Source organism: Neltuma alba, unplaced genomic scaffold (assembly GCF_004799145.2).
Source record: "Neltuma alba isolate B1F8T4 unplaced genomic scaffold, ASM479914v2 tig00012756_pilon, whole genome shotgun sequence".
NCBI classification, from domain to species: Eukaryota; Viridiplantae; Streptophyta; class Magnoliopsida; order Fabales; family Fabaceae; genus Neltuma; species Neltuma alba.
In genome coordinates, this window is record NW_021637169.1 from 32,904 (window position 1) to 50,690 (window position 17,787).

General features: G+C 34.0%; 1 protein-coding gene across 2 annotated transcripts; it reads left to right on the forward strand.

Moving 5' to 3' along the window:
• Positions 1 to 10,295: 10,295 nt before the first annotated feature.
• LOC114730668 (WD repeat-containing protein DWA2) lies at positions 10,296 to 16,912 on the forward strand. Of its 2 annotated transcripts, XM_028917776.1 has the most exons (14): positions 10,296 to 10,500; positions 11,086 to 11,234; positions 11,332 to 11,415; positions 11,481 to 11,613; positions 12,093 to 12,204; positions 12,587 to 12,686; positions 13,793 to 13,920; positions 14,646 to 14,715; positions 14,891 to 14,979; positions 15,202 to 15,247; positions 15,829 to 15,899; positions 15,974 to 16,047; positions 16,117 to 16,175; positions 16,686 to 16,912. In XM_028917776.1, exons 2-14 carry the CDS (start codon positions 11,190 to 11,192, stop codon positions 16,725 to 16,727), a joined length of 1,053 nt encoding a protein of 350 aa, XP_028773609.1. In that variant the 5' UTR covers positions 10,296 to 10,500; positions 11,086 to 11,189; the 3' UTR covers positions 16,728 to 16,912. The 2 variants fall into 2 exon arrangements, with proteins under 2 accessions (XP_028773609.1, XP_028773610.1); XM_028917777.1 differs by lacking the exons at positions 10,296 to 10,500; positions 11,086 to 11,234 and having other exon boundaries at positions 11,330 to 11,415; positions 12,056 to 12,204.
• The last annotated feature ends 875 nt before the right edge of the window (positions 16,913 to 17,787 follow it).

The following is a 17,787-nucleotide window of genomic DNA, read 5'->3' on the forward strand; positions in this document are numbered from 1 at the left end:
TAATCCTCCTCTCTTTTGAGCATCACCGTACATGCAGCACTCTTGTGTTTTTTTTAATAAATTTTTTTGGGCCAACAGATGCAGTACTACTTTAGGGACTTGAATGAAAATTTTTAGGCATCATATTGTAAACAATTTTGCAAAGAGCATCACCGTACATGCAGCACTCTTTTTTTAAAAAAAAAAAAAATTGTTTTTTGGGCCAACAGATGCAGTACTACTTAGGGACTCGAATGAAAGTTTTTAGGCATCATATTGTAAACAATTTTGCAAATTTAGGGTTGAGCATAACTAAGCAATATTGGGAGAAAAGAGAGATAAAAATTTGTAATTTTAAACAAGGAAAAATATAGGATTTAGTAACTTGTCCAAAGTTATTTATATTCGCATATTCAAAGTGTTTTTTTTTTTTTGAGCTCACGTATATTCTAAGTTAATATATATAGTTTTTCCTTAAAAATTTAATATATGTAGTGATTTTTTTATGGCAAAAAAAAAAAATCTTCTTAAAAGCAAACCTTATCCTTTCTTAACTAACCTTAGGTTTCTTTGGTTTTTCAAAACAGAAAGGAGAGGCAAATAGTAGCAGCATTATGAGATGAAAGACAAGGAAAAGCATTAAGAAATTATGTTTGTCTTTGACCCGCTAGCATCTAGCCTAAACTAGTAATTGTTTTAGATGCCATTATTAGTTTCCTTCATTGGAATTTTTAATTTTAGTTGTATTTGTCATTGTGATTCCTATAATTTTTCTTTCGAAAAAAATATATTTATGCATTCTAATCACTCCTATATGGTGCTAAATGCATACCGACATAGAATGATTTATGCATGAAGTGAAAAATAAAATGCAATGTTATGTCAGGAGAAACATTATTATCAACCTTTTCTAAATCTCCATGAACACTTCTATGTATCAGCAAAATGTAGCTATCATTCATTTGCGGGAAAGTTGATCAAATTAAGCGTGCGCGCGCACACACACATATATATCATATGGGTATGATGCTTAAATATCTTGAAACTATCCATAAAAAAGTACCTAACATTTAGAATTTTTTTTATTTATGCCGTGGATATTTATTTTGTAACAAAAATACCCTTATGTGATTATGCGATTTGATTAGTGTCTTTAATAATTAAATTTAACAGCGGATAATAATTCAAGGCAGAAATATTACAAAATAAAATTTTCAGAGCATATAAAGGCAAAAAAAAACTTTCAAATACTAGGTACTCCTTCGTAGATATTGTCGAGATATTTAAACGTTTTATCCCTATAACATATTAGCCACCAAATCAAAACAGATGAAGACAGAAACAATTGCTTACTTCTAAATGACCAAGAAAACCGACAAGCACCATTTGCTAATCACTTTATGATCAGATTTAACCAAAGTGAGCAGGTTGAGATACTGGAAGTCAAAATCTGTCCTTGGCTTGTTTTACACACTTTAAAACATACTCAGTCATCAAGCTATACTTATAATTATTGTATATCCCTTTCTGACAAAAAACCAACCACATTTAATAGTATATTCCCTTCACTTCTTAATATAAAATTTTGTTTGTAATAAGAGAATTTGAACTACAAACTAGGTCTTTATATTAAGAACTGGAAGTAGCACCAAATATGCTTGAAATTAGCTAAAGCCACTAGCTAAAAGGATATCACATTGTAATTCAATAGATATCTTAAATCCTAGAAGCTGAGGAACATATTATAAAACAAAAATGGGCTAACTTAGGACAGAGGCGAGAGCAGTATATAATTTATAAAGATGAATTTAAAATCATTCATTTTCAATAAAAGTAAGACCTAATGCTTCTCTTATCGTTATTTTTCACATATTACCTGCCACACGATCAAAAAATGAAAAGAGAACAAGGAATCAAGAAGTGAGCAATATTGCAATTGAGGGAAGGGATTATAAACAAACAAGAGGAGTCCTCGTGATAGCTAAATAAACCAGAAAAATAATGCACGTTGAACATAAAAAGTAGACTCTACCTCTTTCATTCAGCAATTAAGTAATGCAGGCCGAATATACCTCATTCTTAAGGGTGCTTATGGAAAAAATTATTAATTAATCATTAGATTTTTTAAAAATGCTTTGTGAAAAAAAGAAGGCCAAAACCTTTTAATTAGGGATAACTGTAAGATAGATTCAAGCAAATAATATATAAAACATATAATCCAGTATGATACATAATGAATCCTTTTATAACAATACAGCGGAAGACTTTAGGATTAGAGTTACCTCTCGCCATAGCTATTGGTTAACTGATCTGGGATCCTGGATAGAAGATGAGGACTGCAAAACAGATTTGAGGTTAGAAGAATTAATGATTCAAGTCTCTTCTGACTAGCAGAAAGGCACAATGATGGCAACCGGGAACGGCCGTCACCAGTCAGGGAACCTTAAGGAGCAGATAGGGTTTTTCTCTCACTGAATGTATCACTCTCTAAATTTCAGCTGTCAAAACCATAATTGTAAAAACTCACCATCAAAGTAAATACATTATTGACTAAAAATCATAACCCTATTGGACTTGGGCTTTTTTCCTAACCACGGGCCACACTCAGGATATTTTATTAATTCATAATTAAATACCTAAATAATTTATAATAATAATAAAATATCTCACATTCTCCCACTTGGTTCGTGTATTGTATGTTAATTGTCCTATCCCAGATAAGCTAAGGCTATACTGCAAGAATCATGGCGACAAGTCCCCTTAAGTCGGGTATTGGCTTCTATGCATTACAAGTAGCACCCTTACTTAATGGGTATACCTTCATGAATAAACTCAATGTTTATTCGGTTCCTGTCTCATGCTTATCAATCTCAAAACACAAATGTATATACAATTACAATTAGAGATGACAAACCATAAACTAATTTCATTGCTCATACCTCAGCTAATCAAATGAAGGACGAAGTCCTATGTGAGGCACATGCAAAACAAATTCATTCGGTTTCAATCCTTTTGTCAAAGGATCTGCTAGCATACTCTTTGTATCGATATGTTCAACAAAAATTTGGCCATCCATAACTCTTTCTCTCAAGCAAAGGAATTCAGTTCGACGAATTTACTTTGACTCTTATTCCTTTTGTCGTTAGATATGGCCATGGCAGTTGTGTTATCACAGTACATTCTAATCAGCCTAGAGACTGATTCCACAATCTTAAGCCCCACAATGAAATTCTTAATCCAGATTGCTTGTGAGCTTGCATCAAAACATGCTATGTACTCAGCGTCACTAGTGGAAGGAGCAATTAGTATCTGTTTTACACTTTTTCATGAAATAGCTTCTTCTGCTAACAGGAAGATGTAACCAGTTATGGACTTGTATGTGTCCATGCATCCTCCTAGATTAGAGTCTAAGTAACCAATCACTTCTAGATTCTCTGTCCTCTTGTATATAAGCATATAGTGTTTAGTACCCTAGAGATATCTAAACACTTTCTTTGCAGCTATCCAATGCGCCTCACTAGGATTACTTTGGTACCTTCCCAGCATGCTGACAGCAAAAGCTATATCAGGTCTCGTGTAGACCTGTGCATACATTATGCTTCCTATTGCTGAGGCATATGGGACCTTTTCCATTTCCCTTTTTTTAAGCTCAATCTTGGGATATTGATCTATACTGAACTTATCCCTTTTTTCTAGATGAGTCACATTAGTAAAATAGTTCTTCATCCTGAATCGTTCAAGAACTTTGTTTATATAGGCTTCTTGAGATAGGCCTAGAAGGCCTTGAGTCCTATCCCTATAGATCTTAATGCAAATGACATAAGATGTCTCGCCCATATCCTTCATATCAAAGTTCTTAAACACAAATTATTTTACCTTGTGCAATAGTCCCAGATCATTGGTTGCAAGCAATATGTCATTGACATATAAAATCAGAAATATGATTTTGCTCCCACTAGTCTTGTGGTATATACACTCATCCATGATATTCTCATTAAAACCAAATGATGTGATCACTTCATGGAACTTTAAATACCACTATCGTGAAGCTTGCTTTAGACCATAGATCGATTTATTTAACTTGCACACCATATGTTCTTTGTCTTTTGCACAACAAATCCCTCAGGTTGCTTCATGTAGACCTCTTCCTCAAGATCCCCATTGAGAAAGGTAGTCTTAACATCCATTTGGTGTAACTCCAAGTCAAAATATGCAACCAATGCCATGATGATGCGGAAATAATCTTTCTTTGATACAGGAGAAAAGGTTTCTCTATAATCGATTCCTTCCACTTGTGTAAAACCCTTAACAACTAACCTTGCTTTGTAACGATCAATCTTACCTTATGAGTCTCTTTTGGTTTTGAAAACCCACTTACAGCCAATGGCTTTAGACCCACTAGGTAACTCTACAAGCTCCCATACATGGTTGTTTGCCATTGAGTTCATTTCTTCAACCATGGCATCATGCCACAATTTGGAGTTTCCACTTTTCACAGCTTGAGTAAATGTCAAAGGATCATTTTCAATGCTAACATCATAGTCAATTTCAGCAAGAGTACACAACATAGTCACTAGGTAATGTTGGTCTTCTTTCTCTAGTTGAACTTCTTAATTCAACTTCTTGAGTTGGTTTAGATTGCTCATTAGGAACATTCCTTGTCACATTCTATGGTGGTTCAGATTGTGTGACAGGTTGATCAGCTTGCATATGTTCCTGATGTCCAGCATTGTCAACTTGTGTTATGGGATCTACACTTTGTTCTATGATAGCTCTAACTGGATAAGAGTTATTGACCATTGAAGTTCTCTCACCATTCGTGTTAATGGTTTCTTCTATGTGATCATCTCTTACTTGATCACTCCCACTAAACACATCATTCTCAAGAAATTTAGCACTCCTAGATTCTACAAAACATTTTGAAGGAGGAGGACAATAAAACTTATAACCCTTAGACTTTTTTGCATAGCCTACAAAGTAAGCTCTTATAGTCCTAGGGTCCAATTTCTTTTCTTGTAGGTTATACACTCTTACTTTTACAGGACAACCTCATACTTTCAAATGATTTAAACTGGGTTTCCAACCTTTCTAGATTTCAAAGGGAGTTTTAGGTACTGCCTTTGTTGGAATCCTGTTTAATATGTATATAGCTGTCTTGAGTGTGTCCTTCCATAATGAAATTGGAAGTTTGGAGCTACTCTTCATGCTCCTAACCATGTCCAGTAAGGTCCTATTTCTTCTTTCAGCTACACCATTCATATCTAGTGAGTCGGGCATGGTATATTGAGCAACTATACCCTGCTCTCAAAGAAAGTCTGCAAATGGACCAGTGCTTGTCCTTTATTTGTGTACCTACCATAGTATTCACTACCTCTATCAAACCTTACAATTTTGATTGGTTTTCCAATTTGTTTTTCTACTTTTGCTCCGTATTCCTTAAAGGCATCTACTGCCTCACTTTTATTATAAAGCAAGTAGATATATATATATCGCGAGTAATTGTCAATAAAGGTAATAAAATACTTTTAACTGTGCGTGGTTAAATTAGAGTAGCAAATATCGGTATGTATAATCCCAAGCAATTCAGAACCTCTTTTTGCTCCCTTTTGTGACTTGTTGGTATGCTTTTCCCTTATGCAGTTCACATAAGAATCAAATTTCGAATGATCTAAGAGAGGAAGAATTTCCTCTTTAGTTAACCTTTTGATTCTCTCAATGGAGATATGTCCCAATTTCTTATGCCATAAGCTAATAGAATTCTCATTGATGATACTACATTTAATACCATGTGAAATAGTAAAAGATTGAACAGGATCACGAATTATTTTAAATAAATCACCCGTCATTACAATGTCTGTAATCTTAACATGATGTCTACTAAAAAACATAGAGCCTTTTTCAAGACATAAACCATAATTCAACGGAATTAATTTTGAAATGGGAATTAAGTTCCTCATGTAAGTCGGAATATAAAAAATCTCAAAAAGGTCCACATGAGTATTATTCAAAAAAATGCGATAAGTCCCAACCAACTCCACACGGTCTGCGTTCTTGCTGCCTGATAGAACTCATTCCTCACTCGGATGTGGCGGCCTGCTTGTTAAGAAGTCCTGCATGGTTGTGGAAATGTGGATCATAGAACCAATATCAATCCACCAAGTGTCATAATCAACATTAATGGCATGAGATTCTAAAGTAACATGAGAAGTAAACATACCTTTATATTCAAGCCATGCTTTCCTCTTGGAGCACTCATTCTTCATGTGCCCCTTCTTCTTATAGAAGAAGCATCTGACATCCTTCTTATTTGAGGCATTAGCAGGAGGGATTCTTTTCTTCTTCTTATCATCCTTATTTCCCTTCCTACTGCCACCCTTATTGGAACTTTTTCCCAAATAAGCTTTTTTATATGAACTATTTCCACTCATCAACAGCCTAATTTCTTTTTACACACACATGGACAGTAGTTCATCTACTGATCATTTTTCCTTATGTGTGTTGTAAGACACCTTAAAGGCATCAAATTGTGGAGGAAGGGAGTTCAGAATTAATTGCATCAGAAATTGCTCAGTTGGTTCCATTTTGAAGGTTTTCAGTTGAAAGGATAGATCTCTCAATTTCATAATATGCTGCCTGATTCCATCAATACCTGTGAGCTTCATAGCACATAGCTCTGACATGATAGTACCTCCCATCTGCTTATCTGTCGGTTTAAACTGTTTATCGATAGCTTTTAGGTATTCTTTAGCAGTCTCACATTTAGGGATTGCTCCCTGAATGCTCCTTGCAATCCTTGTCTTAATGATCAAGAGAGTAAGGTGGTTGGTTTTCTCCCAATGTTCATAGTAATTCTTATCAGCCGAGTCATCAGATAGTTTAGGAGGCCTATCAGTCTCCAAGACAAAGTCCATATTATAGCAACCAAGCTGTAAGGAAATATCTTCCCCCAATTAGGGTAATTAGTACCATCTAATATGATTTTGTTACTGGTATCAATAATCAGGTTAGGGACAGAAAATGAAGCTGCAATATCAGAGAATTATCAAACTTACAAATCAATCAGATAATCACAATAACTGTGCCATGTATGCTTAAAAAACATTAATAAAGCATACAATTATAAATACGTATCATTAAGTTCTACCTGTGGGCAAAGAAATTAGTATAGCATGTATTTATCTCATATTAATGGAATCAGAATGCATTTATATTTCCTAATACCTGTGAGCTACTTAGAAAATACAAGGCAATTCTATCCTACCCTAATTAAATATACATTTATAATTATCTACTTATGGGCAAAGATCAATTATGAATGCATATTTAATTATAATTGATATTTTATAAGTCTATTATGTGATCTATGTTGCATGAAACAGAGAAAGGATGTTGTGGCTACTCCTTAAGAAAGCATGCGAATCACAAATATCAAATGAGTACATTTAATCCAACATATGCACAGTATTAATGGAGAACACAAGTAATTAATTATTATATTAAGTCCTCCCACTATTTTATGCATCCAAACAATTATTTAAACACTAACCTTAGCATATTTCTACTCAAAATAAACAATGCAAAATTCAAATAATTAATTAATTTGTCTAAATTTATTGTCCAAATATTTAGGCAAATAAACAATATAAGAAACAATTTTGCAAATTTGCACAAAAATGTGAAATAGCTAAGATTAATTTTTATCTCTATTTAAACAATTTAAATATTTGCATAAAATAAATTACATGTGAAAACCATTTTTAAATAAATAAAACAGTTTTCAATTAATGGTTTGTTTAACATAAACAAATTCTGGAAATTAAATTAAATGGGCTAAATAGAATATAAACAAGACAGGGTCTAAAAGAACATTCCAGAACAATAAAATAAAACTGTTTAGACCCAAAACAGAAGCCCATAAAGCAAACAATGACAAAAAAAACAAATTCTATACAAAAACAAGCCCAAACCAGAGGCCCAAACATTCTGTAATGTCACTGTGCAAAAGAAAATCCCTTTTTTTTTTTTTTTTAAAAATGAAACAGAGTGGCCCACACCGAGAAAAGAGAGAAAAAATATAATTAAAAAAATTGCAGAACCCAATCTTTCTTGGCCCAGTTTGAAATTAAAAAAATAAAATGACAGCCCGAAAAAAATTTCCGCCCAAATTCAAAAATAGATAAAAAAAAGTTTTTTTTAAAAACCCAATTCAAGGCCTAAAGTCGTTCGGCCCAAATTCTGCATAAGTGAAACGGTGCGTTTCACTGTTAACCGAAACGACGTTGTTTTTTATCAAACTAAAGGCGCCCCAAAGGAACCCCAAGACGGTTGCATTTTGACAATGGGCCTTCTTCCTCATGGAGTCGGGTTAGGTTAACCCAACTCCTGACTCGGTTTTAACCGAGTTCACAGCCCCTACATGGCCACTTGATTCTGCTATTTTTTTCGGCAGCCCTGGTCCATTTCTAGTGTTAAAGACACTGTTTTCTAGCATTTTGGGCTGTGGTTTTGGCAGTATAATGCCCAAAAATATGAAAAGCAACCAATTCAAACATATTTCAATGGAAAAAGATAGCCAAAACACAGATCAATTCGGACTCGAAAGAAGAAAGGAAAAACCACAGTGATTTCGGGTTCCTAACGTTAACGGAGTTGGTGACGGTGATCATTAGAGGAACAATCGTTCATCTCCTCGCGTCCCATTCATCTGAAATTTCGCATTTATTAAAAACAATAACCAATATGGTTTGAAAATAGATTACAGTTCAGTTATCTTTGATCTGGCTTATGGAACCAATAAAAAAATACAACAGTAAATTCCATATAAAGTCAGATCGTCCCAGATAAAAACAAAACGTGTTAAATAAAATAAAATTAGGTAGAGTATAACCTAACCTGGCTCTGATGCCATGTGTAAGACATATTCAAACAAATAATATATAAAACATATAATCCAGTATGATACATAATGAATGCTCTTATAACAATACAACAGAAGACTTTAGGATTAGAGTTACCTCTCGCCATAGCTATTGCTTAACTGATCTGGGATCCTGGATAGAAGATGAGGACTGCAAAACAGATTTAAGGTCAGAAGAATTAATGATTCAGGTCTCTTTTGACTGGCATAAAGGCACAGTGATGGTAACCGGAAATAGTCGTCACCAGTCAGGGAACCTCAAGGAGTAGATAGGGTTTTTCTTTCACTGAATGTATTGCTCTCTAAATTTCAGCTGTCAAAACCTTAATTGTAAAAACTTGCTATAAGAGTAAATATATTATTGATTGAAAATCATAACCCTACTAGGCTTGGGCTTTTTTCCTGACCACGGGCCACACTCAAGAGATTTTATTAATTCCTAATTAAATACTTTACTAATTTATAATAATAATAAAATATCTCACAATAACTACTATGAGTTCACAAAAAAGAAAATAACTATAAAAAAGTTTCAATGACAAATGAGACTTCATTATTTTCTAAATTAAAACTTGCCATTACAAACTATTTTCTTATTATTAGACTTTTTAGTAATTATGTTTTTCCTTTATAATTTTATAGCAGTTCACCCTCTAAACTACACTCCATTAAAAGAAAGGGAGGCAATAGCGGATTGCAAAGCGGGATTTAACCAAAAATAAAAGAAAATATTAACAAGTAGTGTATAATCTATCACTAAGAACACCAAAACCAAGCCAATATGCTTTAATCTAAGTAGGAGGAGGAGCTTTGATCGTTTAAGCACGAAAATATTGAGTTTCAATCCATATAAATACTGAAGACCTTTTTGAAAGAACTACTTCTAATTAAGCTTGATAATACTTGAATATTGGGGCCAAATTTAGGAAGTAATCTTGAAAGAAATGTATCTCATATTCTCATTACTTAAATTTCAATTCTATTATTCCAACAAATTCAAATAAAGTAATAAAAAACCAAGGTCAATAATAATGGAAAAAATATATATTTGGTTCAGGATTCATCTTAGTCTCTTAATTTAAAAAAGTATATTTTTAGTCATTTAATCTTAAATAATTTTTTTTATAACAATTGTGGTTATTTTAAAAATTAAACTTAATATTTATCAGCATTTACATCTTAATATCATTATTTTTTTAACAATTTTAGAATTAAAAGATTAAAATATATTTTTTAAAGTTAAGAAATCAAATTAAAATTTTATATACAAGTAAATAGTTAAAGCAGTAATTGAGTTTTTTTTTGGGCAAAAAATTAATTTTTGCCAGCCTTTTTCCAAATATCCACTTCCCTTCCCAACTTTTATGATCTCTCCGGTAAGCTCCGCGACTCCGATCCTCCCATATCCTCATCTCAGATCACGGTAGTTGGTGTTCAGTCTCCTCTGCGACGGTGCTGTGTTCACTTTCCTCTTCTCACTCTCAGATCGAAAAGTAGATCGAGGCTGCGAGTTCTGTCGGTTCACTCCTTTTCTCCTTCTTTCCTCCGCCTGACATAGATCGGGCGAACAACTCCTTCGTCTTTTGTCCGTCAACTGTACCCAGGTTCGTCTATATGAAATCTGTTATGATTTTGAAATGCATGTCTTTGAAGCTTTCGTATTGGACCAGAGAAAGATGTTCTCCCCTGCCTAGTGCACATTCTTGCTTCATTTTCCTTTTGTTGTCAAAACCAAAGTAGTTTTATGCAAGTCCTGTTGTAAGATTGGTTAAGAGTTAAATGTAGAACCTGCAATGCACGTCCATCTCTCTCTTACTTGCCCTGATTTGGTGTATGCTCTGTTATTATGTATTCTAAACCACATGTGAGCTGAGAATAATACCTTTGTAGATCCTACTGTTGTATTAACTACTCATGTTATACAATTGGACAAGTTTCACATTTTTCAATTGTACGCATAACCCTGTAATTAAGAATTTATACCTAGATGTATTTTAGATTAATGATTCTAATCTGATTGCATTGTTTTGACTATGTTCAATTATTCAATGTAACGAATTGATCAGATAATTAGATATAATGTTCTAGACAACCAATTATATCGATACAGTTGGGTGGTTTAGGTGAAGACATCGATTAATTGTATTCTGAATCTCCAGTGAAGCTTAAAATTGGTTGTTTCTCTGCAGAGTTTGACCACTAAAAAAGAGAGAAAGCATAAAGTCTGCGCTTTCCATTGAGCTTGAGTTTCATCTTTGAGTAGCTTGTAGATTCAACCTCCGAGGAAGCAGCAATGCAAGGAGCCTCGTCTGGCGTTGGATATGGTCTGAAATATCAGGTAAAGTTCCCAGAATCATAACCTAATTCTTCATCCAAATCAGTTTAGTCTTTATATTCCCAATTTTCATTCTGGCCTTACTTTTTTGAATGTGTAGGCTAGATGCATATCAAATGTGAAGGCAGACACAGATCATACTAGTTTTCTTGCGGGAACTCTCAGTCTTAAAGAAGAAAATGAGGTTCATACTTCAGGCTTACCATATATTCTCATGTACGTCAAAGATAGTGAATTATTCTTTTGCAGGTACATCTGATTCGGCTTTCATCAAGTGGAAATGAATTATTCTGTGAAGGCCTGTTTTCACATCCTAACGAGATCTGGGACCTTTCATCCTGTCCTTTTGATCAACGGATCTTTTCAACCGTCTACTCCTCTGGTAATTGCCGTACTTAGTTTTGATTGTAAATAATTAGTTTATTCAGTGATTATTACTTATCAATGTGCTGTCCTGTATTCTCACTATAAATAAGTTGCTCATTTAGATCAGAACTCACTGACTACATTTCTCTCATATTTTCTCCTCTGTCATACTCTCATTTTCTTCAATTACCTCTCTTTTTTTATGTTCCCAATTCAACGTGAGTGAGTTTTGAATTCACATTGTAATTTAGTTAACATGTTAGCATATATGAGGAGGACTTGCTTTATTATGTTAGAAGCATTAGGAGCCATTTCCTCTATGAGAAATGCAGTTACTGTGAAAATAGGCTCATAAGAAGAAAGATTCTGATTTATCCTAAAGATTATTTCTCTGTCATCTCATGGGATATGAATACCAGATGAATGTAATGCAATCATTGTGGTGCTATTAATGCCAGATTAGAAAGACTTTTGATGATCTTCATGTTCATAAAGGTGAATCATTTGGAGCAGCGGTATGGCAGATCCCTGAGTTGTATGGGGAGTTAAATTCCCCCCAGTTAGAGAAAATTACCTCTCTTGATACTCATGCTGGTAAGATCAAACGGTGAGTTGTGATTCCTGCTTACAGTTTGTCTTTGCTCTGGGGAGATATGCCATTTTTATGTTTTGCATTTTAAGTTTAATGGTGAGTCACTGTCATAATCTTAAATAGCTGTCCTAAGAACTAGAATCCTAGATGCAGGAAAAAATGAAAAAAAAAAAAAAAAATTTCCCTCAAGCAAGATGTGATTTAACGATTATATCCCAATAGAGTCGCGTGATTTTCCCTGTTTTTGGGACTGCCTTTTTGTTCATGTCATGAAAGGTTTGCTGAGTGCTGTATGATCTAATAATGTTACTGTTTACTGTATGCTAATTTCTCAGTTTAAGTATGAACCTAGATATATTAATTGACTCCTTACTACATATTCCCCCCCCCCAAACAGTATTCTTTGGTGGCCATCTGGAAGGCATGATAAGTTGATTAGCATTGATGAGGAAAATCTGTATTTGTGGAGCTTAGATGTTTCCAAGAAAAATGCAGAGGTATGAAGTTCATGGTGAATTTTATGCGATGCTTGAATCATGAGACATGCTTGCATGAATAAATATGTATATGGATATTCTTGGGTACACAATGATACTGTTATCGGTGGCTAAGTTACCATTTTTTTTGGGGGTAAAATTGAGCACTTATGGGAGGGGGAGGAATTCATGTTGATTGTATTGCTATCATGAAAAACTACAAGAAACCTGTCAAACACAAAAACTAATGCCAGAATCGATTTAGAATTCAATAGAGGTCAAGAAGAGAATTGGTCAATTTAGGAAAAAGAACTGGGAAAGGCTCAGCCAATTCAAACTTTCTTTGAATTTTTTGGTTGTTAATACAAAATAAAATCAATTTTGGGATAATTTTTTCCCTATATTCTAATATTATATAATTGTGATTCTTGTACATAATTATTAATAATTATAAATTTACTTATTAAATACTACGATGATTGATTATTGGTTGACTATTTGGAGCTCAATATATAATATAGGTGAATGTTAACTTATTAGATTTGAATATCATGTTACGAAATATAATAGTAATAGTTTCTTTAATTTTCAACACATTATCTGAACTATTAAATAAGAATATATGAATTTTATTATTACTAAGTTTGATCATGGCTCAACCATGGTGGATTTTGTGAAATAACGCCTTGATTGGTTAAATGCTTGTGGTTTTCAAACATTGGATTATGCGGTATAAAAGCTTATTTTACTATGACCGTTCAGTTGAAACAAGTGGTGTTTGTTGTTAAGGAAAATGAAGAGGTGGGTAACTTTCCTTGAATAAATTCGGTGCTTTAGTTCAAGATAATGGGTCTTTTTGTTCATTTATAAGGGTAAATTATTTGGGCGAAGATTTCAGCATCCTTATTGAATAAATGCAATAAAAGGTAGGTTGAATGAGAAAATTTCTATGGGGGTTTGTTGTTAGATACGTTGTATGTGCTTGAGAATTTTATTGCCTTAGATGCTGGTGGAGACTACCATGCTTTATTGCCTTACCTCATTTCCTGTTTGTAACTTGTGACTGCCATGGACTTTCTGTTGATTCTGACTTTCTACTCACCCTTAAAAAAAAAAAAAAAATCTAGATACAATCACAAGATTCAGCTGGAATGCTGCACAAATTGTCTGGAGGGGCATGGGATCCTCATGATGTGAATTCTGTTGCAGCTACTTTTGAATCATCCGTCCAATTTTGGGATATTCGAACAATGAAGTACGTAAGCCCTATAAAATTGTCATGCATTCATATGTGGCCTTATAATTTGTTTAAGATTAACAAAAAGGTGATTTTGATTAACTTACACGAAGGAGTTTTTGAGAGAATCTTAAGGTAAACATAGAGAGGTTGTTGGAAGAAAATATATTTTCAGTGTTTTTTTTTCAGTAAGTGATTTTGATTAGGTTATCAAAATAAGCTAAAAACAAATTTTCTTTCAACAAGCCCTCATGTTTAGCTTAAGACTGTCCCAACAACTCCCTTGTGTAACTTAATCAAAATCACATTTTTTGTTAAGTTTAAACAAACGGGCCCTTATTCTGACATGAAAATCTGCCATCAGTTGAGTTGAGTGCAAATAGGATTTGTTGTGTAACTTGTGTTTGTCAGTTCCAGAGAAAAAGAAGTTGATTTATTTTTGTTTGAAGCATGTAGCCACACACTTTCAGGCTTCCGAGATAGTTATCAGACTTTTAGAAGTCAAAATATTAGCAATAGTATTCTAGTTTCTTCGTATTTTTTAAAATAGTTAAGTCATTTGAAGTTGAAGTTGGGGGTGGAAGAGTTGCATATTCCCCGACTGTTTGTTAGCTTCAGTGTGAACTGGTATCCTGTCCATGTAAGCATCCGGTTTCTATGATCTGTAAATATAATATGGCTGGAGGATGTCCTTGGAAGTGTTCTGTGACTTATGTTTGATAATGACGTTCTTCCATTTTCAGGAAGACGATTTCAATTGAGTGTGCCCATGTGCGAAATATTGATTACAACTCCAAGAAGGAGCACATACTTGTAAGGATTGAACTATGCGGGCCTCCTTCTTGTGCTATATGCGTGCATCCATTCCATTAAGAATAATGCTTTATCTTTTGAGATAGTGTATAAATTTTCTCAATTTCACCCATAACTGATCTTTGTGAACTGCCTATTTGTTCATATTGATAAAAATAAAAATATGCATTGACAGGTTACTGCGGAACACGAATCTGGGATACACATTTGGGATCTAAGAAAGCCAAAAGTCCCCACTCAAGAACTTCCAGGACATACACATTGGTAACCATCAGCCACAAATTTCCATTTCATTGACCATACTATGTTTTTAACAACCTTGTGCTAAAATAAAAGAGAAATCAAGGCAGAAAAAAGGCTATAGCATTGCGCTTACGATTTTAATGCACAAATAAGTTAGATTCTTGATATGCCTTTATGAAAACAAAATTAGTTGTTAATAGTTTTTATGACCTCTGATTGGCAATCTATTACTTGGACCTCCAGGACATGGGCTGTCGAGTGTAACCCTGAGTACGGCGAATTGATCTTGGTTCCTCTCTCTCTCTCTCTCCTCTCTCTCTCTCTCTATATATAATATATATATATATACCTGTCTGTCTATGTCTCTATCTCTATGTATGCATATGTACTGAGCTATCACCCAATTTGTAGGATATAGTAGTTGAGTTTCCAAAAGCAAGGCAACAGGCATTGGACCAAGTAGTATTGTGAAATTTTATTTGTATTCATTATGTAGTTAACATAAAAAATTAATCTTAAATGTAGTCATTGTTTAAATATATAATTTTTTTTTTTTTACAAGAACTAGTTAAATTTTGATGAATGTAAGTTCGCAGTTTCTATAGTATTTATGTATTAAAAGAATATAACGCTCATAAAGTCATACATCTACAAATCCTGAACTTAGTGTTGTTAGATGTGTGTGCGCACGCGTGCATTGTTTTGAAAACTTTCTTGGAACTCTTAGAATAAATTATTATATCTTATGTATTTTCCCCATTTTAATAAAAGCAGTATTTTAAACTTAGTAACTGCTGAACTGGAATTGTTTCTCACTTCTGGGATGCCATAGTTTATTGATGCATTTGCCATGAAATGTATAACCTGCAGAGTTCTGGCACTGACTCAACTGTGAACCTGTGGTTGGCTTCATCAAGCAATGATGTCTTACAATCTGAAAGGTCATTTTCTCATCTAGGATACTCTAACATTTTATTTGATAGCCACTTATTCATCTTTGATTACGTGTTAGCAGGCAAGCAGATTCACCAACCCGTTGGGTTGATCCATTACTTCATACATACAGCGATTATGAAGACAGCATTTATGGTAAGTGCTTCAATTTATGTGATGCTAGATTTTTAATGGCTTGCAATTGACACCTGCTTCATGTTACAGGCCTCGCATGGAGTTCTCGTGAACCATGGATCTTTGCATCATTATCTTATGATGGAAGGGTAAGATCACAAGCAAAACTAATGGCAAATTGAGTGTGAAGGGCAAACTTCTGTTTGATGGAAAACGCCAAAGAAAGATGATTCTTCAGAATGTCTCCGTAGCCTAGATTGATCTTCCTTTCATTGCTTCTTTTATGTGCATTGTCTTAGCCCAATGCCCATTCTGCTTTGACTAAAATCGATTGATCTGCCTCTTGAGTTAATATCAGCAGAAGCGTCAATATTATATTTTCTGTTGCATTTTCCAATGGCTCTCATTTGGCATCTAATGAATTAACCTCTCAGCGGGGTCACTGACAAAAAAAGTTCGTCCCTTTTAAGGAATCATAGTTTAAACACTGCGCCTTCTGTTGCTCATACTGACCTTAGTTTTTCCCCCCAATTATGTTCCCTGAGAAGTGAGCTTGGGTACAATACACTAAATTCAAGCACTTTTTAATGCCTAGAAAAGGATACATTTGCATGACCACGCTAATACTCTCACTGATTTGATGTCTTGTTTTAAAGCAGGTTGTTGTAGAATCGGTTAAGCCTTTCATCTCCAAAATATGAAAGTTAAATATCTATGGCTTCGGTGCAACCGGCTGTCTGTTCTTTGCCTCAGAGTAACTGCTTGCGTGCCTTTCCTCCAGTTCTGAAAGGGAGTATTTCCAGGAAGGCCAAACCCATGCTACAATCATGTGGGGATTTGTCGTGGCTGAAGCTGAACAGGTTCCCATGCTGCTACTTTGGCCAGCAATCAATAACTTTCGAAATGATTATATATATAAAAACATTTTTGTTCTTTCAAATCTAAATTGGATTTTTGTATTATTCCTTGTGTCGAGAGACATTTTTCAGTTCATCATAGTCATCACTCAATGTGTGTAACTATAGGCGCCTGTTCCTCTTGTGAGTTCATGAGCAAACTGAAGTTTGGAAATTGACGAGTGCTGAAAGAAATTGTGACGAGTCCTTTTTGTTTTTGGCAAATAGAGGGAGTTTCACTGCGCCTTGTGATTGTAATAACTAATGGTGCGGCTAAGCTGCTAGACATTTATTGGTATGACTAGTTTGGAGTCCCTTACCTGTTGCCTTTGTAAGTTCATGAACAAAATAGATCCTTTTTCACATTCCATTTTCTGGACAGAAATTTTCTGATGAAATTAATGTTGATACCCTTTTCTAAGTACTGTCAAGGGCAACTTTCTTTATGCAAACGAATTTGTCTTCCTACTCGATAAGAATGGACTGATCGAATGTGACACTAACAAATACTCTCTACTAGTCTCTAGTAATCCTTTTAATTGAATTTCTCATTAGTTAAATAATTAACGATTTTTTATCCTTTAAAAAAAAAGGAAAGGTGCACCTAGTATTGTGATCTTATTCTTCATGTGCATCTAACATTTTAATCTTATTTATGGTGTATGTAGAATTCAAATTTAAAAAAAAAAAAAATTTGCTGTGTGCGCATGCATTTAAAACCTTAATTTTATTTATAATGCATACGACACTTTAAAGATTAAGATGTTGGATGTAACTAAAAGATGGTAGGGTGCTGGATGTATCAGAAAAATTTGATTTGCGTTAGGACACTTTTAATATATCATACTCTTTTTTGAATCTTTTT